A 15,568-nucleotide genomic window follows, 5' to 3' on the forward strand; every position below is an offset into this window, starting at 1 on the left:
TGCATTCCTGGTTTCCCACCCTTTTCCCCCTTATATCTTCTTTTTTTAGGAAGACATTAGTTTCTAACAGTGGCTTTTAACCACCAGGACCACTTTACCATGCTTATTTGGGCCTCTGACTGGTTAGGGCAAGAAAAACTGATGTAATGGCGTCGGCTGCCTTCCTTTAATGCACTGACGACCTGACATCAGACAGCAAGCAACAGCAGCCAATGCAGAAAAACATTGACTCTGGTGTTCGGGCTGGCTGAGGGCTACCACAGCAGGGATAACCCACAGGTGATGTCTGCAACAGTGAATACACTCGAACATCTACATTTATGGTAAGTGTACACAACTGTACTTTCTGCAACAAACTTGATCTGAGGAGAGGAGGGACACAGAGGCATTATGGATAGGGGAGGAGCTTGGATGTGAAGCTCAAATATGTGGCCGAATCGGAATTGTGCCGAATCCAGGTCTCTCAGGTTGAAGACATATGTAAATCAACAACTCAGATGGAACATTATGGTAAGTACATAATTTATGTTTCATTGCAGTGCTACTGCAGGTAGTGCTTTTTTTTTGTACTTTGTACCCATAAAGGAACTAGAGTGGTTATGACTTCATATAGTGCTTACATTGCTTTGTAAGTATTTTTCTGAAATTCCAAGTGACCTGGGTTCTAACAAGTGTGCGTTGTACCTTTAGCTTTGTGTAGTACACTGTGAAGGTTTAATGTTTTCAGCAAACAGTATTGCTTTCTAGTTTTGAAACCTCTTGATTCAGAAAACTTGCATCATTTTATTTGAACTGCAGGAACAGTATGAACTTGTTCATCGAGCGATATCACAACTTTTTGAACAGCAGCTACAATTATATGAAGCTGAAGGAAGCATCAGTCTTCCTGATGGCATGGTAAGTGAACTGTCTCCATTAGGTTTAGTGAGTAAAGGCTGTTTATTTATTATGCATTTATTCAATAGCAGCTAATGGGATTTTCCTCCGACTTCCACAAACTCTTCACATGCACAAGTTATTTCTCTGACAAACACGGTCACTGCATCCTTCTTGGCCTGCTAGTACCTTCCTAATGAATTACAACCATTGCTGAGAAGATGGCTTTCTTAAGAAATAAAATTACATCCATGCCCTAGAACTGGCACAGCATTATAACCTATAAACTTAATTTAGGCAGTACAGGCTTGCTGTTGACAAAGGAATACTTCTTCCTCTTTTAAATTATCCATTGCTATTGTTTGCTCCACTTCTGAAAGAAACATGCAAAAACGTAAGATGCTGCTGATTCAGTAGACAGGAGGCTTCTTCATTACCATGCATTTAGTTAGGAAAGTTGAGTTCCTGTTACCCTAAGACTGCTCATTAGTGCAGTCTTCTACACATAGCCAATAACAAAGCCTTACACAGACTAATTTTGTTTAAGCAGTACTGCAGGTCTCTCATGCCCACAGGCTACACTTCATTGACAGTGATCTCACTGACTTGTCTGTGCTGACAGAGCTTTCTTTCATGTGGGTCCCACAATCTGGAACTTACTTTCAAGTACTCTGCCACCTTCCTTCACAAGTCAGCTTAAAGTCTACTTGCAATAGAAATGGAAATGCTGTTGATTTATAACTTTGCTGCCTTAATCTTATCAGGCTGTTTATAATTCCTTGCAGGACAACATTCTCTGGTACATTTTGTTCCAAGTACTACTGAGTATAGAGTTGTAAAGTTTTTGTGTTATACTGTTTATGCTTGTACATTGTGCATTACTGTTTGTTTAGTTCTGCAGTTGTTAATGTAACATAATACAATTGTTTTCTTAATTTTCATTTGTTGTAATGAGATTGTAACTGGAAAGAGGTCGTAGTGGTCCAGTTAATCTCTGCTAAATGCATAAATGGTTTCTATCACTGCCTGTCTCCACAAATGGGCCCTGAGGTTATCAATGTGACAAACTCCTGTTTGTGACTTTCGTGGACAGGGTATCAAGATGCAATTGAGATTTGGATGCTGTCCCAAGGGGACCCCAAAGATGGCATCTCTTGTTTTTTCTGAAGACATCCTTTTGGTGTTATCTGACTGTGAACACTGAACACACTTGGTGTCATGTGTGTATATCTTTAAAGATTTGGCATCTTTAGCCTTATACAGGATCCCACATGTGTGTCGTGTACAGCCTTCTCTACATTATTTGTGCAGTTTAAAAGTAAAGCTGATGGATCTGGCTTATAACACTATATTTTCTGTTGCACCTCCTAATTTTGTATTTTTTTCTGCCAGATATTATGAGGTGTTAAAAGTAATAGGAATTAAGTTAGAAGTAAAGCAGAGCAAGGTTTTTAATCTTTGGTTTGAAAAATGCTGAAGCTACAGACTTCTGAAAATCCTTGTGTAGGGTGAGTTACCTCAGAGCTAAAATTTGTCGATAGAGAAATTTGATTTATTCCTTACTCCAAGCAGTCTAGCAGAAATTAATACTAATACAAATGATAATGTTTGACCATTGCAGTAAGGCTTTCAGGAGCCGCCACTGTGTCACCAAATACATATTACTACTTTCAAAGGTTAAAACATTCTCTAAAAGACCAGCCACAATGAAAAGTTTTAATATGGTGTTAATATAAGTAATAATAAATAAATAAAAGAACATGAACATACTAAATATCTATTTACAATAAACACTAGAGTTTCAGTCACAGGAAATATTAAAATAACACATATGAATAGATTCACACAGGCACAGAAAAACAGTACTTAACTAATCTCACTATATTTTCCTGACTGATCTCAAGAATTACTTATTCCCTGGTTACTTAGTAAAGCAAGGCAAGATGACGTGGTTGAGAGATCCTTCTTTGTCAGGTTAAAAAAACAGACTGCCCTGAGACTTCTGTCTCATCTAGTATTAAAGCGTTATTTTAGTCCTGGATTACAGAATGACATCACACACACATCTGGTTCCCATACTTACCCCCCTTACTAGTAACTGATCTAGAATCTTGCACCTATGTGTTACCATACACACAGAGCTTTGCTAAGATGTGTTATAGCATCTGGAAGCCATAAAACCATTTCAACACTTCCACCCTTCCAGGGTACCAATTAGTTCACTGCTAAGGGCAATAAAGAAGGCTTCCTACTACAGACTTTTTGTGTCTGGCTGCATTGAGACCTGTGAGATACAATTTTTATGGCCTAAGTTAAGTAATTTAATTTCAGGATATTTTTCAAAGTTAGCTGGACTGAGATTAGCCTTTTCTCATTCAGTATCCTCTGTTACAATGTGTACATTTTCTCAGTTACATCAGTACAGTCTAATATAAATCTGTATTTCTTTTCTGCCCAGCAGAACCCACTGTTGGTACATTTTTAGCACAGGCAGCTTTACAAATACATTTTCAACACAAGCACCTGTACAAATCAGTTTGATATATAAATGACATATATTTCTTTACAAAACTTCAACTAGCTATGCTGGTATATGTTACACACCCACTGCCCTACTTCTCCTGGAATAACTGACAATACCTCATATCGTCACAGCTAGATTAAAGAAAATGTTTGCAATAGTATGTGTTCGTTCATCAATTCATAGATAAATATTTAGGTAATCAGTCTGCAGGCTGTTATATGCATACCCAATAATGAGATGGCGGCCAAAGGTGAAAATCAAACCTTGTGTCTCCAAAGTAAACACCTTAACTATTGTGCCAAGTCCCAATCCTGAAAGGACTCATCCAAGATTTGTAACCCAAAACAAGAATCATACACCTCTAACAATGTGTGTGTGTGTACATTTAGGGAGACCTTCATTTTTTGAGTTATGGTTCATTGAACATTCTAGTTAAACTCCACAACTATTGAATGGAAAATCTTAACTCTGCACCACCAAGTGCATGCACTTGCAGGTCTAGTGAGGCATTCATTTTGTTGAGTTACAGTTCGTCGAACATTCAAGTTAAGCTCTACAAGTTTTGAATGGAGTCTATCAAAACTTTGGTAATGGACCTGTACCCTCCTCCCACAGGACTCTTCATGGTGCTTACTTCCAGGGTCTGCAGTCATGGAATGAGACAGTGTAGGACTTACTCCCCCTGCAAAACTTGTTAACACCTGTTTCACAGCATTGCAGGGTGAGTTTTGGATTTTCAATGGAATTTCTTCCACTGCAATGCAGTAAATATAGACCCTTTAAATATTGTTTAATATGTAATCATTTTCCTTTGTTAACTAGTAAGTAACCTGGTTCAAATACAATTTTCAGCCACAAGTTGGGTCAAGAGGCAGTACAAACTTCTCAAAATATTTAGATTAGATTACTTTCAAAGTTAAATTTCCAAAAACATTTACATTCAGGTTACATTATAACTATCCACAGTTCAATAACTCTTGTAGTTCAAAACTTCCAAGATGGTTGCAGACTGATCAGCAGTTTAATGTTAGCTCTTCCATTGAGAAAGCAGAAACTGAAAAAGGAGGGCCAGTGAAAATGTCAGCTAAGGTAAAAGTCATTTAATAGATGCTACGTACACTACCTGGATTCCAGCAAAGAATAAATTTGGAGAAACAAAGAAAATCAGTCAGAAAAGGTGAAGAGAGAAAACTGGCTGTGAAGAATCCTGTAGCTCTGCAAGCTTCAGCTTTAGTACAGGAAACAGCTTCCAGCAATTTAGAAGAAAAATCAGATATGCTCACAGGTGATTAAAATTAAACACTGAAAAAATATACCAAATTTAATAGAGGGCTGGAATACAAAAATCAGAATTTGAAATGAAGAAAAAGGTTGGCTGGCCTTGAGGCTTCTGAAGAAGAGCTATTTCAAAAAATAGTAGAGTTAGAAGACGGCACATGCAGAGAAAACCTGAGATTTTCTTCTGCATCAGAGAAACTGGAAGAAACAGGTTGTATTAAATTAATGAAAGCACTAAGAAAGAACTGGACTGGTATTCCACAGCAGGAATTGTTAATTGAAAGGACACATTGAGTGTATGTTCCAAACCTGGCCATGAGAATGTAGCCAAGACCTATACTAGTAAAGATACAGTTATACCAGCAAAAAGGGCTAATCCTGGTAAAACTGTGGCAGAAAGGAAAAGTATTAAAACTTGGAGAAAACAATGTTTATGGAAGATGATTATTGTGTACAAGACATAACAGAAGCAAATTTATCCCAGCAATCAAGGAATGCCAAGAGGCAGGTGTGAGATTTACACTGCTGTATCCAGTTGTCTTCAGAATATTTTTTCTTGGAAGATCAAAGACATTTTGTGATGTAGAACAGGCTAAGAAGGAAATAAAGTTTATCCAATAAAGAGTGAACTAGCATGCATAAGGGGACTCTGCTTCTTTTTCTTCTGACAGTAAAGCTCATAAATGGACTTTGTCAGTGAAACCTTTCCCAATGTTCCAAATGGAAAAGTTTGAGAGACAGAAAAAAGTACAAGGGGGTTGATGAGAAGAATTAGGAGTACCTTGGACTGGAAGAACCAGAGTCTGATGTTCAGAGATGAGGATCAGGAGGAAGACCAGCTCTAAAATTAGTGAATAACAGGGAGATTATAAAGCATCAGTCACATTTGTGAAATATAGGTTTGCAAAAAAAAAAAAAGTGGCAGAAAAAGACAGGACTTATTTTGACTTTGTTAAACTTGTGGATGGCCTGTAAAGCTTATACCCAGCTTTGTCATTAATACTTTGAAGAATAGTGATGGGAAAAAAGAACTGTAAATCAATTTATTTTCTTAGTGTCTGTATAAAACGTTTCATGATGTAAACTGCATGTGATATTGTAAAGCAGCTTTGTATAGTATGCAGTTAGGGATATTTTAATGTGGAGCGGGTCTTTTCAGTGACTAAAGACTGAAAGATATTAAAGTAGCCTACTTTGTCTTGTAATTTAAAGTATAACAATGAGAAAGGCAGGGCAGACGCATATTTAAGTTAGTATAATACTATGATCTTGGGTTACTGGGGTGGGGTGTAAAAGGGTAATAATAAATGGAGAATTAATGTAATCGTTTCCCTTGTTTTTACAAGGTGAATGTCTAAATGAATGCCCTTGGCTTAATTTCTAAAGAAGTTTTTTTTTTTTGTAAGCAAATAGGCTTGAAAAGTAAAACAAAATGATGAAAACCATGAAAAATGCTACATCTCTTCTGTCTGCATAAGATTAAATTAGCTTGTTTATTTTCCCCCTTAGAAATGCTCTCAGTGGGAGACGGGAAGTGTGCAGCTGAAGCCGGTTAACCAAGGGAATTTTATACATTCTCTTTTGAGTGAAATTTACAAAGATTCCTTCATACCTCTGCAAAGCTGTTAGCTGTTTTTCTTTTTTCCATTGCTGATTACTTTTCCAGGGCAACAAGCTGTCCACAGATATAATCAATTAAACTTGAGAGTTTTGAGCATTCTTTGCTAAAGGAATTGAAACATTTAAGTGTATAGTTACAAACAGTTCAGTGAAAATGGTTTTAAGTTATGGGAAGAGAATAAGCAGTAGTAGCCTCACCAGTAGCTTTAACATTTTCAATCCCAATTTAGTTGTATTGTAAAATAGCAAGTGCTCTTTTTATGGCTAAAAGTTAATATATTCTGAAAGCATTCAAGCTTTCTTTCATATTTGGGAAGGGAATATGGATAAAAGTAAGTGGAAATACAGTTTGTAACCTGCTCTTTGCCATGGGTAACCTTAATTTTATATTAGGTAATGCCTGTGGTTGCAGCTGTCGATTTGGGCCAATTATTCTTATCTGGTAGGTTAAATATAATTTGATAATGGGCATAGTTGTGTGTGTGCTCTAAGTTAAAAAGGGGATGGGAGTGTGAACATGTATTTAGTTTTTTGTTTGAGTTTTCATTAGCAAAAAAAACTTGAAAAATGTAGAAAAGTTTCAAATGAAGATGAACAAAGCAACTGTATAAAAGATCAGCCTACAAAGCATTAGTGTGTGTATGTAAGACAAAGGATGTAAGTGCACATTTAACAGAACTGTCATGTATATAATAGATGGGAACAGTAGCTTTTTTATCGTAATGGCCACTCTATCCATATTATCTTGAAACTTAAATGGTATAGACAAAAAGGGAATGGTAGTGAATTATATTAAGAAATGCAAAGTGCAAATAGCAATGCTGCGGTTGATACATTTGGAACAAAATGAGTATAAGAATTTGACAAAGAATGGGTTTAAGGATGGATATTCAACAAAATATCAGGGACAAAGGAAGAGGGGAGTAATAATACTGATTGCTAGAGGGGTTTTGATAGTGATAGAAGAGGAAAAAGACAGTAATGGTATATTTGTAGTACTAAGGGGATGTGGTCAAGGGTGGAGGATTACGCTGCCATGTATTTATATTCCAGCAAAAACTGCTATGCAGCTTAAGAAAGTTTTGGAAGAAATGGTCCACTTTCAGCAGAGTATGTTTCTTACAGATGGGGAATGGAACTTGATTCGTAATAGTGAGGATGTATTGGGGAAACCTAGAAGGGTAAATGTAACAAAAATGGTGGATTTCAGAAGAAAGGTATAAAAATGTTCGGTATGGAAGATATGAATTCAGTAGTAGGAACTCTGAAAGAATTTACATGCAGATCCCCCAAGGTTCAATAACTGGGCTAGACTAGATAGAAATTGTATTTCACAGGAACATGTGCATTAAATTGACATCTTCAATGCATATCCAGTAAGTATTTTATATCTTAAAAACTATAGTAGAAATGTAGGTTAATGAAGTAAAAAATGAGACACTGGTGCTTTTCCAACTACCTGTTAAAAAGAGAGGAGTTTAAGAAACTAGTAGGGGAAATTAGGGAAGATAGAAACATTTACAGAAGAGATGGCTAGTGAGTGGGATAAAAAGAAAACAGAGTTTAAAAATAGGGTAGAAATGGCGAAAGAGATGGTTAACCAGTAATAGAAGTTTAGAGGGACTGACCAAGATTAAAGTTGCCGAATTAGGGGAATCTCATAGAGCAAGAAGAGGAGCAACTGCAGACTATTAAAGAGAAAATAAGGGAGTATCTGGATAATTTGCATGAGTTTAGAAAGATTTCTGTTAAGGAACTATAACTATAATATAACTCCAGAACACAGCAACTTGGGCAACTTACAATAGAAAGGGTTGCCCTCAAACTTAGGGAGCCTATGACAAGAAAAAATAACCAGAGATTCTGTACAGGTATTAAAGTTATTTCAGAAATGTTATGAACATTTGTATAAAGCAGAAGAATGTGGAAACCATGAAACCGCACAAATAGCAATATTTATGGAATAGTTAATTATGCTAAGGTTAGAGGAAGATGAGGCTCAACAACTAATAGTTAATTTGGGAAAAGATGAGATAGAAATTGTGATTTGTAATAAGTCTTCTGGGAGGTCTCCAGGAACAGATGGTACTCCCATGGATGTTTGGAAGTTAGTAGGGACAAGTGTGTTAATGATCTGGAAGATTGTAATAGTATTTTAAAAGGGGGGGAAACATTAGCATCTTGGAAGAACTTGGTGGTGTCTGTATTACCCAAGAAGGTAAGAATCTCTTAGACAAAGCTTCTTAATAGGCCAGGATTATAAAGTGCTGTCTATACTAGCTAAAACAAATACCAAAGGTATTGCCAAAATTGATAGATATGGAATAGAATGGTATTGTGGACGAGAGATGCATTTTGACAGCATTAACTGAACAAAGATGATCCTGATGGAAGGAGAATGTAAGAAATGTCATTGTTATTGGTGGATCTTGATGATAAGCATTTGACAGAGTAAGCTGGAATTTCGAGTATGGCATTCGAAGTTGTAGAACATTTTGAGACCGTTTCAAGTCTATTTGGGATATAAAGTCAATGAAGAAAAACAAAGTTATAATTATAAATCTACCCACACGTGAATTGGCTCAGCAATACTATGGGGACATGATAAGATGAAGTATTTAGAAGTACAGACTAAAAAGGCTTCTGTTATGGCAGCTTAAGGATATGTGGGAAGAGACTACAAAGATGCCTCAAAAACTGAGCAAATGGAAACTTGTTTATGGATAGTAAGATTTAAGTTGTAAAAAAGTTTTTAGTTTCTTTAGTTGTATGTATAAGTCAGGAATATTTTTATCAACAAGAGGAGGAGTTGTGGAGAATAATTAATAGAGATGAAGGAATTTATCTTGGAGAGTAAGAGGGTAAGAATTAATGGAATAAGTTCCTCCCAATAAAACAAGGTGGTTTAAGATTACCTTATTTGAAACGGTATTATACAGTTATGAAATTAAGGCTCATATACATAACCCAAGCAGAAGGTTATAATTCAAAGTGGAAAGGGATGATGATAAAGTGGAAGGAGTTCAAGAAATAAGGAGAGTTGAATTTTGGATGTAGATCCTTAAGGAGAGTAATAATCATGCAGAATATTATATTCATAAAGTAGTAGAAAGTATTCTACGAACCAAGCCAAAACTGGAATGGAGAAATTAGATTTTGCCAATAGAGATGATGGCAAATAGGATACAAAAAATAGGTGGGAGAGCTGGAATTTATTGTCGAAAACTGGCAAATGAACCAATGTTGTTGTTGTGTCTTTCGGCTTTTCCCAGTTAGGGGTCGCCAGAGCAGAACTCCGGTCCGCTAATGAGTGGCAGTAGATTTTTACGTGCCGAGTTGCCAGCTCTGACACACAACCTTCAACAAAGGTACGCCCATTCACGCATGTCTCCACACAGAAGACGCTTTAGCTGAGAATCGAACAAGACAATGACTTACTGTGAGGTGACAACGTGGGAGCAAATAACGAAAGGGTAAGGTAATAGAGTGGGATGAGGCCAAGAAGACATTTTGACTGCAGGTTAGAGACTGCCCTCCATACCAGGGATTGATATCAGAATATAGGCAAAGAGAAAGGGATACGAGAGTCCAAAGTGAAAGACCTGCTGTGGTAGATGTTTTAGATGAATTCTGAACAGAATCTGCTGTTAAAAAAGAATAATTAATATTGCACAGTAAGTATAAGAATTAATCAGAGGAGATTAGAAAAGATTAAGATGAGTCTGTAAAAGCAATTTACAAGGAAACAATGGCTCCCAAGTATGCAACAAAATCCAGAAATTTTGCGATATTTGGTTGGAAGTGTCTACATAGTTCTCCTGGCAGACTTAAAATAATTTTCCTCGGGTATATAGAAAATGTTGGAGGTGTGATGGAGATGAAAGAGGTAACTGGGTACATGTTTTTTGGGAATGTAATGAGTTGGCAATTTAAAAAAATTCCCTACAGAGAGTACTGTCAGAAATATTGGGAGAACAAATGGATGTAACTAAGGAAATGGTTTATTTTGATCTAAGATACTTGGAAATACTCTGTCTATGAATCTAAACCTCTTTTGCAACATCAACAGAATTGTTTTGAGGGACTGGTATATTTCACAGCGGGCGCAACAGCTCTGGAACAGACACCCGATACACATAATCATCCTTGTCCATCTTCAAGAGCAGCTTAGATCTATGGATGGGAAACAAAATTTACCCCAGGATTGCCCCTGTACTACTAATGGACAGAGGTAGCTCCTAAATGCTTTATTTGCCATGCATGCGTCCCCTCAAATTATCTGTGGTATGGTCGCCTTTATTCTCATTGGGGTAATATGTAATTATTGACCATGGGATGGGTAAGGCCAATCTAACACCAAATTTGATGGGTTAATTTGAGCACCAAAGGGGAAACTGGCTAGGCTTAAAATGGCCCACAAGGGCAGCTTGCCTAATACTTTCCTATGACACATGATCTGAATTGCCTAGACATAGTAAAGCCTTAAGTGTAACTGTGTTGGCTGCCTAAAAAAGCAATTGCTAAAAAATGGAAATTAGAATCAAAATCTAAACCAATTGCATTTGAAGTATTAAATATTGGAAAAGAGAGAAACACACTGGAAGAGAGGGATCTTTAGCAAAGAGTAGGAGCAGATTACATAGACATAGGTGGAATTTGTGGGAGCAATACATGCAGAATAGTGTTCAGGAAAAGGAGTAAAGTTTAATGGAAAGCGGGAATTGAGACATTTATGTAATGCTAAACTGAATGACAGCTATAAAAAAGGAAAACATAATGTATAATATATGTAAATTAGAAAAATGTTAATATTTGTATTCTTTCCTGTTAATGTATGTGCACCTATGTCTTAAGTGATATTTTAATAAAGGTGTTTAAAAAATTTCTTTTGTAGTTCTGCTTTTACATGAATGGTAAATACACAAGTCATCACATTCTATACAAGCGTACTAGCAGTATTGCTTTACTTTAAAGTGGTTGCATAAATGTCACTTTGTATTATTATGGCGGCACATTGCTGAGAATTGTGTGATTTTTATTTAAACACTTATTAAATTCTCAGACAATAACACAGGTGCACATACATCCATAGAAAAGAAAAAAAACTATGGTAAAACTTTTCATTATTTTCAGGCATCATACGTATATGTTTTCTTTTTACAACATTTGCTCCAACATTGCATAAATTGCTCTATTCCTGTCTCCTTTGAACTTCAGTCATCCTCAGCATTATGCATGTATTATTTCCACGAATTCCATTTATTTCTATGTAATATTCTCCTTACATTTTCTGAAGATTCCACCTCCAGTTCTTTTATCTGTTTTGCACTGGTCGATAATTCAGTTGCAATTGGTTTCGATTTTAATGTCAAGTTTTAGTAATTGTTTTTATTGGCAGACAGTATCATTAAACTTAGTAAGGTCTTGCTATGTCTAGGTAATTGAGAACCTAAATCCCAACTCAAAAGAATCATTTGCTTAGTTCCAGCCATTGCTTCCCCCAACATTTCTGGCTGAGTACTCTATGTAATTTTTGTATAGCTTATTCAAAGAGTGTTCATCATATTGATCACTGCTGCAGTAGTAGCCTTAGCTGTATGGGTTATATCCTGCTGAGGATGTGACAGCTGGCCAAATTCCAAAGCTTCAGGGCACCTTCCATGTGCCCAAACTGTTATTCAGCTGAAGCTGAGCTGACTAAAAAGACAGGTTTGAACTCCAAGCCCTTCATTGATTTCCTGCCATTAAAGAGAGTGCTCCTCTGTGAGCTTTTGAAGATTGATGGTTGGCTTGTGCTGTCATTTTGCTAGGCAGTTAAGTTCCCTTTTAGGGAAAAAAACTTCCAAATAGAATATTTATTGTTTAAATGTACTTTTTTGCATAGGAAAGTTATTTTTTTAGCTAGGAGGAATTAGTGTTTTAACAAACTGTCACTAGGCTTTATCGTAGTTTTAAATGGGAGTGCGCTTTTTTACTCTCAGTTTAAAAGTTGTTTAAAGAAGTTGCTAAACATTTTTCTGTGGATAAGTTTTGTTTCGTTTTATTTTTGGGGCTGTCAAAATGTTTGAAGTGCATTTTACTTTGATTTTTCTGGAAAATCGACTTTGTGACTTTAAAGTTTTACTGTCTTATGCTGCTTGTTTTCTCTGGGAAAGAGGCATTATTTTTGGCTTGACCATAGAAAAAACTACCAGTCCCACAGTCAGTTCTCCTTCCAAACACAAAAAGAAAAAGCTAAGCTAACAACCTTTACCATAACAGCAGGCTAGCAGTTTCCCTCACTTCTCTTTTACCCTGGATCCCTCTGGTGTAGCACTTACAGCCACTATGGACCGTGGGTTGCCAGATCCTCTGTGGCTGTTGGGGTCCTCTTGTTGGTCCTGAGAGAAGCAACAGGGAAGACTTCCCTGTCTAGTCAGAATGTGCCCATCTCTGGGGAAGTTGCTGCTGCCATGAATAGCACTAGACATGTATATTCCTCCTCAAATTTCCTAAACAGGGGTAGTTTACTGGATCTGGCTCAGGGTTTAATTCAGAGACTATTGATCCTTCTTATAAGGTGGTTTCCAGTAACAGAAAGAGGGATGCCACTTTTTCAGTAGAGTTTCAAGATTCTGAATCTGGACAGGAAGATGAAGGGCTGATGCATTGTTTTCTACTGATTCAGACTCCGCTTAGTTTCTGATTCTCCCTATGGGGGGTTTCTGTCTGTCCGTCTCTGTCTTTGAGATTATTTCCAAAATGTGCTAGTGTTTTCAGTGGGAGAACACCATGGTTTTTCAGTCCCTCAGGAACTACTATGAGCTGTTACACAGAAGGAATTTCAAGAACCTTCACCCATTCCTCCAGTTCCATCAGCTTTGAAGAATGTGTGTATGTCACTGCTGCAATTTTCCTGTTAGCTTGCTATCCCTAAAAAGGCTGATGATATGAATAAAGTTCCTCAATCTTTTAAGTTTTATACACTCATCCAAAACCTGGTCCAGCAGCTTTAGTTTTGATTAATCCTACTGCTGCTAAACATTTGGTTAATTCCAGTCATACTCTTTCAGTCAAAGATGGGAAGATTTTTGATAAGTATAGGTAAAAATGTGTATGCTTCTGCAGCAGAATTTTGAAATATCAGGCTAATATGTTAGTTTATTCTGACTAATTGTAAAAGTATGAGCAAATGCTTTCACTGCTTCTTTTTGTGAAGAAAGTCTGCTTGAGATAATTTGTTTCCATCTTGCGGGTCACTACTTATTGTTTACAGTGTGTATGACTCATTTAATACTTCTTCCAACACTATGGCCATTGGTACTGTTTTGAGGTGGTTTCCCTGGCTGCTCTCTCAGAATCTCTCAGAAGATTTGAAACATAAGATTTTGCATCCTCTTTTGGATAGAGATTTAGCTTTTGGTTTGTCTGCTGCAGAGTTTATCAAAAACTGATGAAATGGGCAAGTTAATTCAAGGAATCACCTAAGATTTTTCAACCCTCCTTTTTTAAATTTTCTAAGCAGTTTCTCTAACCCCTCATCCAATTTCTGTAAAAGAAAACAAAATAAAACATTTACATCAAAATGCAGGGGGTTCCTTAAAGAATACAGACCTCCCCCCCCAAAACCAAGCACAGTACAAAAAGTCAGAATGACTGTTTAAAGGACCTCAACTCATCCTCTCACCCTGGCAGTCCCTTTTCCCTTCCAGAAAAGTTGTATTTCCATTTTCCTCTTTGGCAAGAGATGCTTTCAGCCAAATGGGTTCTTAAGGTCATTCATCCAAGTTAAAGATGGCAGTGAGAGGGAATCCTGTCTTTCCAGGGAGTATTTCCTCACCCACCAAACCAGACTCTATCCTGTCATCCTTTAACACATGCTGTCTCTGGTAGTGATAGAACAGGTCCAGTGATAGAACCAGTTCTTTCTTCCCAGGTAAGGAAAGGTTTTTATTCAAGGATGTTTTTAGTGTCAAAGAAAGAAAATGCTTGAAAAGCAGTTCTGGATATTTTTTCCTGAAGCTGTTTTTGTTATTGTTGAAATTCAAAATGCTGTCACTTCACTTACTGTTACTGCTGTTCATCATTTAAGATGTTCTTCGTGTTTCACTGTTGCAGTTATCACATTTGGGTTATCTGCTTGCAGTAGCCCTCAGTCGGCCTGAATATCAAAGTCTTGGGTCCTGCGTCGGTTGCTGTCCCATCTTCCATGACGTCAGGTAGTCAGGGGTATAAAGCATGCAGCCGATGCCATTACATCACTCTTTCTTGCCGTGCGGTGCCCAAAGCAGAAGCAGTTCACAAGTGCTGGTCAGCCAACTCCTGAAATTTTCATTTTCGAGTTTCAGAACCGAAGTCTTCATCTAAAGCAAAGTACCCCGTTGGGGAAACTTTTTCTTGCTCTAATCCGATGTCAGTAAAAGTCAATAATTGTATTTCTTGTGGAAAGTAAATACCTCATAAAGATTTTCATTCGTACTGTATTCCTTGCCTAGGTCCTGACCACGACGTACCTCGTTGTCGGTTTTGTGCCTTATTTAAACCACAAACTATTTGTCGTCGGTACATTTTCACTTCTAAATATTTTGGTACTCTGTTCAGTTATCCAGATATGTCTTCGGTAAGCCACCTGACTACTGACATTCTGAAAAAAACACAAAAATAAAGACAGAGACAGGCCACCTAGGTCCAAAGCTTCCGACGACGCTTCTCCTAAACTAGTTGCCAGTTCGCCGGTACTCAGTGAGGCGCTTTCGCAGCCCCTGATGCCCGCTACTTCAGATTCACAGGCCTCTGCTGAGACCCATTTGGTATGCCGCGAGATGCTTCAACTGTGGAACCTGCAGATGCCTCTACCTTGGATGGGTCCGGAGCCACTGTGCAGGCACCAGCTTCTGAGGGTGTATTCAGGCCTACTGACTTGCATATTAAACCGACACCATCTTCTTCTTCTTCTAGGCCTAAAACTCGAACCATGCCTAGTAAACCGGCGCCCAGACCGCATGGTCAGGCCTCTATGCCTAAAAAACAAATAAGAATGGCTAAAGACCTTATTACTTTATTCAGGGGAAGCCAACCTTCCCCCTCTAAGAGACCTAGGACTGAGTTTGCTTATGATACTTCTGACCAGGATTCTGAAATTTCTGTCTCCTCTGATGACAAGGATTTACCCTTATCTACCTATGAGGATTCTGATGCACAGGACTCTATTCCTTCTGCTTTTCCCACAGAGGATTTTTCTTTTGGTGAAACCTTGCATACTCTTAGGGAGCATTTTCACTGGGAAAACCA

The 15,568-nt window shown here is 37.5% G+C and overlaps 1 protein-coding gene across 1 annotated transcript in view; it reads left to right on the plus strand.

The window, feature by feature from the left end:
• The window catches only part of PTPN12 (protein tyrosine phosphatase non-receptor type 12), a 3,019,581-nt gene that overhangs the window by 1,195,608 nt on the left and 1,808,405 nt on the right, over window positions 1-15,568 (plus strand). The window contains exon 11 of the mRNA XM_044088562.1: window positions 799-897. Within this exon, the coding sequence (XP_043944497.1) occupies window positions 799-897 (99 nt within the window). The remainder of the gene's footprint in view (window positions 1-798; window positions 898-15,568) is intronic.

The sequence above is a fragment of the Protopterus annectens genome, chromosome 11.part0 (assembly GCF_019279795.1).
Source record: "Protopterus annectens isolate FY-2018-M chromosome 11.part0, PAN1.0, whole genome shotgun sequence".
Taxonomy (NCBI): domain Eukaryota; kingdom Metazoa; phylum Chordata; order Ceratodontiformes; family Protopteridae; genus Protopterus; species Protopterus annectens.